Source organism: Halyomorpha halys, unplaced genomic scaffold (genome assembly GCF_000696795.3).
Source record: "Halyomorpha halys isolate HHAL.00 unplaced genomic scaffold, Hhal_1.1 Scaffold10.1, whole genome shotgun sequence".
In the NCBI taxonomy this organism is placed as follows: Eukaryota; Metazoa; Arthropoda; class Insecta; order Hemiptera; family Pentatomidae; genus Halyomorpha; species Halyomorpha halys.
In genome coordinates, this window is record NW_027107501.1 from 1460469 (window position 1) to 1470004 (window position 9536).

The following is a 9536-nucleotide window of genomic DNA, read 5'->3' on the forward strand; positions in this document are numbered from 1 at the left end:
TAAATATTTTTTTGTTTATTTATGTTGTTTTTTGTCGACCGCACCCCCCGACCATCTTCTCCAATTAGAAATACTTCCGTTAGTATTTAATTTTTTAATTAATCTTTCCTTTCTTATTCAAGAAAATAATAATGCATAGTATTCATGCATAAATGAAAAAAAAATTCCTAGAATCGGTTAAAGTAATTATGAACCTATCCAATTGAAATGGTGAGGAAGGAAACTTGGCAGGCAAATCCCAAAAGAATCGGCATTATGATTTTGGTAAAAAGTCGTGAACCAACAGACATTTTTATTTGATTTTTAGTGTTTAAGTATCTTAAAACGTAAAACCTCAAGATTTCAAAGGAAGTTTTAATATTTATTTTTCTTGGTCGATTCAACTATAACAAGATTTTTATTTTTTTTTAAATATCCCAACAAAATAAACAAAGGATTAAAAATTCCTCAACAACATCAAGATGTGATTTAAAATTATTACAAAAGTAAATTATCTGCTCTCAGCCAAGTCGAATCATTAGGGGATAGATTATGACGCAATGCTGGGAAATATGAACATAATAAATTTGGCTGATGAAGGATATTGGATGTACGGATTGGAATGTACGAGAAGATGGTTCGAACCTATTTTAATAATGAGCAGCTTTATGAACAATAATTCCTGAACCACGGTGTTCAACAGAACTATTGAATCTTTCACATTATTTAACAATAAAATACATCTTAGAATCATGAATACCACCACCTATAACGACCCAAAATTATTCACAGCTAGTAAAGTATCTTCTATGCAATCGATTAGATCCAAAATAGGTAGATACTCATCATTTCACATTCATACGAATTTTATTATTCCATACTAAAACAAAATCGCCATAAATTGTTCAATATTTCATTAATGAACAATTTAATTTAATGTTTAAATTTTAAATATTTATTTATATTTCGACATAAGGTATACTATATAGCAGAACAATCTATCCTTCATTTAAGCTACATCCAACAGACTGTAGTTGAACAACTTCTAAAAGAATTTTCCTCCGAAGTTTTTGAAAACAATCTTCTAATATCTAACACTTACTAAATATATTAAGTTCGCCATAATAGCACTTATATATTTCATCAAGAAGATATTTATATAATAAACCTCGTTCAGATGCGACTATTTTGTGAGATAAAATATCTAGTTTTGTTTTCTGTGTGTGCCAAGGACAGGATTTCCCGAAAGCAGCCTTCTAACTCCACATCCCTTACACAAGGTTTTTTTTAGAAGTATTGTATAGCATTTAATTTAGCTATTGCATATTTCTGCATCTAATTTAATGATATTTATTTTTATTCCCCATATAATTTTTGAGATAAATTGCGCCCAATCATGTTCTTTTAATATTTTTTTGTAGATTTGTATGATTATATTAGAACGCAATTGTAACATCTTCATAATTTGTATATTTTTTGTTTTGTTTTGGCTTTGAATTATTCTTTAGTGCCATACTTCTCTTTCAAAATCCAATTATTTTGTCAGGGCAGTGTATTAAATCATTCTTTTTTTTTTTATCCTGGTTTTCCAAAATAAATAAATATATAAAGTATATATATGTACTTATTTATATGTATATATAAATATTTATATAAACTTTATGGGCCTTGAGGGTCAGTCAATAGCACAATTATATTTAGGCGACGTTTCGCAACTTTATTTTTTGCTTAGTCATGCCCTACAATGATAAAAACTGTTTTTTAGAACAAATAGTTTCTTCAACTAATAATTAAAGAACTGCATGTACATAGTATAATTTAAGATTAATAACTATTGCAATTAAAACATTAATTACAATTGTCTATTACAGTTTGTTCTACATACTAACTCGAGGTTTTGATAAACCAAAACACACCCTACCACCATTTCAACCCTTATCAGTTCTGGTACAAACCTTCAGTCAGTTGTATTATTTTATTGTTTTAATTTATTTGATAAGTTTAATTTGGATGCTTATTACAAAAGCGTATTTAACAGTATGCGGTATTTACAAATAAATAAAGAATATATCTAATGTATTATATCATTGCTTCTTACTTGGGGCGAAGGGAGGTCCCTTTAATATTTAGAAAATGAGGAAGAAAACTTAAAAGTGCATTTTGTTTTGAGTCACTTTTAGTATACATTTAGCAAGATCTCGAATATCTAGGGAGATAATCAATAAAGCAGTTCTGATAATTAATACAAAAATAAGTGTTGCCAGACCCTTTCGCGGCCCACTCAATTGACTCGTATGGAATTGTATACAAGACTAAATGCATCTATGAATACTTACGTCAGAAAGTCTATCCTCTTCTGCTTCTCTTTTGATGATCCTGTCAACTCTTTCTCGTTCTCTTTCTCTTGGTTTCTCTTTTTCTCTAGAACTGTCATCGGAAGTGGCCGCTTCCTGCGAAATAACAAAAGTAAATGGATTAAGTAATAGCTAAAGATAATTTATTACACAATTGATAAAAACTATCATATCAAAAATTTATCCATGTTCCTTAAGTTTAAAATTAAATTCTATTTCTTTACCTAATCTTATAAAGACTGAAAGAGTTTCTGGTCCAAATAACAGGAAGGGGGAATTTATTTGCTTAGAGGGATCATGTTTAATGATATAAACAAATTTTACAACCACATAAATGTTTAATTGATTAAATAGGACTGAACTATTCGAATGAATTACATAAATTATTATTACATCATTTATTAACTTTTTGGAATTGTGCCATCAAAATAAGATAAATGACTCACTTAAGTATTTTTTAATTCGATTCATTGGTAACTCAGTATTTTCCAAAATGTTTCAATTTACTTTTGATTAATCAAAAAATGTACAGTAGTTGTTTAGTAATTTTTTTTTTCTCTATTATAAAATATGTTAATTAATAGAAATTTATAGACAGTTTATTTTTCTTACTTTTTAATATTTTCTAACTAAAAAAATGTATAAAATATACATCATATTTTTACTTAGTTATATTTGAAATAGTATTAATGTATTATCTTAGTATATTCGAAATTCACTTCAAGTTGTTTTATTTCTTTTTATGTAGCTAGTTATATTTCAGCTAGTGTTTTCTTGCTTGTTCTTTTGCTTCCTAATTGTTTTTTGTGTATTTTATTATTACATGTTTTTAAAATCCAAAGGCAAATAATTCAAACAATTTCAATAATAAACAAGATGATCTACGTTTCGGTCAATATGCCATCTTCAAGAAAAATTCCAGTTTTACATTCCAGTATACACTCATAAACTTCCAAGAACTTAGAGGCCTAAGTATACGGGTTGGTAAGCTTGCAGAAAAAGTAAAATTGTTGGGCGTTATGTTCCTTTAAGTCGCGTGGCAGAGGAGTAGGTGAAGAGTACGAGCCAATCACTGGCTGCCTTCAGTTTCAGTTTGGATTACTATAGCGGAGATTTCAATTATCCTGAACGTAAACATTCCTTTCGTGGGCGTGGTATTTTTTGGCTTCACTTTCCCTTTGAAGGCGATAAGGATTATACTATACGCTGTCCATGATCTTGGAGGAAGGGGTGTAATGGAGGGGATAAGCTGGTAGAAAAAGTGAAGCCAAAAAGGCCGGCCATACGTGGCAGAGCAGTAGAGGTAGAGTATTAGCTAATCTGGCTGCCTTCTGTTTCAGTTTAGATTACAATGACAGACATGGCTAATAACCTCAAAAATAAACCTTCCTTTTGTGGGTGTGGCTTTTTTTTTTTTTGGCTTTGAAGGAGAGTAGAGCTATGCCAACTCGCTGTAAAAAATAGAGGAGAATTTAAAAGGGTTTCAAGATGGCTGTTGTCCTATGGACTCGGTCTTTCCGCAGCCTCCTAAATCAAAATTCCTAGCTCAAATTTTCTTCTTGCTAATACTATATATTGATATAATTTTATATTTTAGAATTTAATATGCCTAATGGAAATTACTAAGGTTAAAAATTAAATTCATTTAGAATAAAAATATGATCTCAGCCAATATGGAACGCTTTTATAAGCACCTCAACCTTGGAAGTTTGTATGTAATGTAATCTGCAACTGAAATTTATATTTCTGAAGACGGCACATAAGCCTAAACGTGCATTTTGTTTATTAATTAAAATTAGTGAAATAATTTTGCCTTTAAATTTTAACAAATTGAGATTCACCTTAAAAATATTGGATATATATTTATTTTTATAAATTTTTTTTTAGTACGATCCACTATGTATTTCTCTAGACTATAACAAATGTGTTTTATTATTTACCTCAATATAATTTTTTTTCCCTACAAGTGCTTTAATCAATATTAATAATTTTTCTAAAGATAAGATCTATGAATGAATTAAAGTTAATAATACAACGGATGAGCTCTATTAGCAATAAGTTAAAAATGAACTGGTTTTAACAAAGTTGCTAGAAAGCAATCTGGTAACAAATTTAGAGTGGTTAAGAAAATCTGGAGGTACCTAAGTAACAATTAGAGAAAAATTTAGCCGGAGTAGAGGGGGAGGAAGAATGGGACATTTTTTCCAGTAGTGCCCCGACTCGAGCAATTAAGGTTGGCCGGAGGTGGGCTCTAATTTACATGGAAGGCGGTTGGTATTCCACTCCAGGACCTTCTCCGAAAAAGGCGCTCAGTATTCGCTCCAATCCCACGGATAGTCGTTACCATTAACTGCCCTTTCCTCTAGAATCCGCTGCATTTTACATACCGCCTCCTTCGAATCCCAACTAGCTCCGTCCCTCTTAGCGGAATGCAATTGCCACAGATTGCCTTCCAGGATTACACCACTCTCTGAGCTGTGACATAGGATACGGAACAAAACGCGACTCCAGGTCTCCAGACAACGCTTGTTTATACACTAGCAATGACCCTAACGCAATAAGCAATATAATGTCATCAACAGGAACTCCAAAACGTTAATATCGGCAATGCAATATGTCCGAACACGAATCTATTTCTACAAATAGTTACGGAGGCTTTCTAAGTCCCATATTAAGATTAGAATTAAAGGTTTGTGATAAATTGTGACGTTAACTAATGTTCATCAAGCACAGAAATACTTAACATCAAAACGTGCTGATAACATCCCATATTCCAGCTTCATAATTGTGTAAAATTGATCTATTACGCTAAAACAGTTGCCTAGTTCAGTTGTCGAACATATATGAGGGTAATAAGTCATTATGTTCAAATCTAGTTAGACTTACATGTAATGCATGTGTGGCAGTGAGCAAGGACGGATACACATTCGGAGATTTAAGTTAATGTATAATTCAATGGGAGCGCTGTGGCACCGTGGTAAGACGCCATGCTACTAACTCGATGGACCAGGGTTCGAATCCGGCTGGGCAGAAAATTTTTTTCTGTTACAATGTAGCCGTAAGTCAACCCTGTGGGTTCTGGAGTAATTGGGTAAAAATCTGGCGGTCGAGCGTGATTCTGACCAAATCACCTCTTCTTGCACAACCGTTGGTCTAGTAACAGTACTTCCTTACAAAATAATGAACCCTGACCCTTCATGAGTTGTAGCGGTACAGATTGTAATTTTTTTAAATTTAATGTAATTCAATGAAAAAGCTAGTAATAGCTAAAAATACTAAAACGAACTACTCGTTATTTTGAGCACTTTCAGAATAATATATAGTATTTTTTGATTAATTGCAAACTTTTTTTTTGTTCTTTAGGAGGAAAGAGTATAATCGAGAGTTTAAGCAGCCAGGGAAAGTGAAGCCAAAAAGCTGGTCTTCGTGATTAACTGAGAGGAAGAAGTAAGCCATTCACCGACTGCTTTGTATTACGAAGGCGGACATTCTTCCTAACTTCAACGTAAATCTGAGCTCAGAGGGCGTGGTCAGCTCCCACTTTTTAACTTCATTTGCCCTTTAAAAGGACTAACACCCTGTTAACTCCATCGTAGAGTAAATATTATTAATCTACAAATAGGTTACGAAATAGATGTAATAAATATAAGTGTATAAAGATATTACATATTTCAAAATAATTAAAGCTAAATGATCAAGTAATGCAATATTCGGTTATTGCGAAATTTTCGCACGAGTCAGCTGATACAGATAAATGTTTGATAATTTTTGTTTTTAAGAAGAATTTCATTATCTTTCAAATAAGCATCTGTAATTTTCCCATAGTTATGTAGTTATCGAATTGTTGATAACTATGTCTGTAAATAAATGATATCTATTCTTGGATATTTTAAGATTTCGTAAACTATGACATTTTAGAAAATATGAGAATCACTACAAGATATCCTTGTCTTAACAATATAGATTCGAATCTATGCCCCGCATTCCAAAACCACTAAAGAGACGAGAACATCAGCTAACACAGATTAGTTTATGTATTCCACTAAAGATAAATACATCAATTTAGAAATACATATAAATAGTATATGGAATGAAGAAATACTTTCATAATTTAAAATGAAATTTCAATACCAATATTCGATAACAAATTTGAAAATACCCTACTAAAATGATTTTGTTCAAAGAAAAAGTGAACAAACTTAATATTGAAGGTGATACAACGTCATCTGCCGGTTTTTTTCATATTATAATAATTAATTGGTTGTTTTTTTTGTTGTCGTCTTGTTTTTTTTTTTTTTTTTTGGTGGATGATCCGCCCCACATTTTTTTCTTGATGGTGGTTGTTGATTATTGGTTGTTTTGTATCATTTCTTTTCTTCTTCTTATTAAGCTCCTCACAGCTTTTCTAGAAAAAATGGCTTTACAAAAGCCTAAAGCGAATAAAGCATCCCCCAGCTATTGTATTAACCTTGAAAACTAGTTAATTATAGATTTCCAAACATTTCTGGTCTAAGGCCAGATCAGATCGTATGATCCCCCCCCCTCCCATCTGTGAACTACACTCACTCTTCTATTTCAGCTGGTTTATACAGATGCAATGGCTGTTACACAATGTGATTCATGGTACGTTTGGGAAACTTCTAAGGAAAAATACTTTTTGAATAAACTTAAGAAAATAAATCAAATTAATATCATTTAGATGTTACGTGTCGAGAGATCAAGTATTTCAGGGCCTTTTAAATTAAAATTATACAGGTCTAGAAAATTAACTTTTGAAAATTTTGGCTGACCCTAACATTATTTTTTTTTCGAAAATCAACTTCATTTTTTTCGGTCACGTACAGAGTTTTTACAAATCACTGGTATATAATACCAAATTTTGTAGCACAAAAATCATAAATATTTTTGTGAGATTTGTAAGAATTGGATACGATGGGAATTTGAAAGATTTAGTGGAGCCCCAAAGTTAAACACAGTATGTCCAAATAGACCTTATATTCATGCAGATAAGTCGTTTATAATGAATTGGAAGTTTAGACCGTTTGTCTAGTAAGTGCTGTAACAGTCGGAATCAATATGCAGTTTCCTGTCTTTTCAGCCTTGTGTGAGGATTCCAGGTTAGGCATTTGTCCATATGTAGTAACATTATTAAATAATACTGTAGGGCAGTCGGTCGAAAAACGGTTACATAAAAAATGTTCAAAATTGTACATACATAAAATTAAAATGATTTCGTACCGTTGGAAAGACTATTCGCCTATTTATAGTTTTTGATGATAACAATAAAGTGAACATATGCTAGATCCGAAAACAAAAAGTGTTATTATTAACACACACAATTTTGATCCAGATACTCTCAACATTCATTTTCAGAAATTCTCCAACTTTTCGGCCCTCAGGGCATTTTCAAGGAGGCAACCTATAAACCTTTTTTTATATATGTACATTTAGTTGACCGTAAAAATTGATATTGAATTCTGTTCACCCGCTTGCTTTGAACAGCCCTGATGAACCCCTGCAAAGTGAGGCAAAACGTCGGAAAATAAATAGTTGTAAACTATTTTTGTTTCTCCTTTGACCGCAACCCTGAACATCTTCCCTTTATAAATGTTTTTGTTTCTATATTAATTACATTATTTCCTCAACAACATACTAATATGTTTGACAATACCTTAAATTGATGTCATATTCTTTAAATTTTTTTCTGCAGGCTAATTGTCCATGTCATATCTTTAAAATAAATTAAATATTAAAATAATATCCATAACAGTTTCAAACAATATTTACTACAATTGATTATTTACTAACATAACTTTTTATATTTTAAATCTAAAACTTTTTCACATGAATAATTGTCTCTTATTTTTCTACTAGCTAAACATCATTTATAATGTTCTAATATTTAATCTATTTTAAAGACATGACATGGGCAATTAGCCTGCAGAAAAAAATTTAAAGAATATGACATCAATATTTAAGGTATTGTCGAAAATACTAGTATGTTGTTGAGGAAATAATGTAATTAATATAAAGACAAAAATTTGTATAGGTTGTCTCCTTGAAAATTGGAGAATTTCTGGAAATAAATGTTGAGAGTATATTTGGATCAAAATTGTGTGTGTTAATAATAAAATAAACTACTCTCAATCATTATAATAAAGCAATAAGTGCTGTTCAATTATATCTAAACAATCATTAATATATAGTATTATACCTTAAATTCGAATTTAACCTGGAGATTTCTACTATTTGGTACATTTAAACCTGCTAATGGTACCATAAAAATTGATCAGTAGAGTACCCAAGGAGCCATTAATGATTTTCATGAATTATATATATAAGGCTTTAGAGAAAACTGGAAGCAATGGAAGAAAACGGATTTCATTTTAGGTTTCAAAACACCAAAAAACACAAATGCCAGCCAAAATTATCAGATCAAACCAAAAATTTCCTTTATGTAGAACTGTATTGTACTAAAAATGTGCAAATATCATCTTCGGAATTTTTGAAGAACTTGGAGATTCTAAATTCTTGACCAAAAGTGAGCACATAACACAAGGAGTATTTTTCATATTTATTAATTCTACATAAATAAATATATATATTCCTTAAACAATTGCCATTTCTTATGCATTCTCAGTTTTATGCGTTATTTCACATAAATAAAAACTGCAATTTTTCACATGAAGCCTCAGATTCCACGTAGTAAGTAAAAATGCAATTATATTCTCTAATTATTTATACAAAGGAAACAAAAATAAATTTGAAACAAAGTAATAATTGGAAAAAATTACATTATGAAACCTTCAACTCAGATAATTGCAGTAATTGCCTTGGATGAGATACCTTTGCGATGATGCAGTTCATGGCGAAATTATCAGTGTAGGTTTCGTATGAGGGGGATTAAGGGTAATGCGCGCCCGACCATATACGAAGATTGCTTAAAACCATTTAGCACAAAATGGAATTTGGCATTTTCGCAATTTTATCAAAAATCATATCATTATAAATACTTTAATTTGACTTCGAAATTCAGATTAATTCATAGTTAAGTTTCAATCGCTTATTAATGTCACAATGTTAATGTTTAAAGAGCCATAAAAAAAAAAATTAATTAGTCATATTTTATGCTTAGATATTTTTTTATATGAAAAGGCATGAACAGAAATATACACATACATAAACTGTGCAATAAAAATGAAC

General features: G+C 30.8%; 1 protein-coding gene across 1 annotated transcript in view; it reads right to left on the bottom strand.

Moving 5' to 3' along the window:
• The window catches only part of LOC106678292 (autism susceptibility gene 2 protein), a gene marked incomplete in the record, with an annotated part of 202544 nt that overhangs the window by 133588 nt on the left and 59420 nt on the right, over positions 1–9536 (bottom strand). Inside the window, 1 exon segment of the mRNA XM_067045884.1 lies at positions 2316–2429. Coding sequence (XP_066901985.1) covers positions 2316–2429 — 114 coding nt within the window.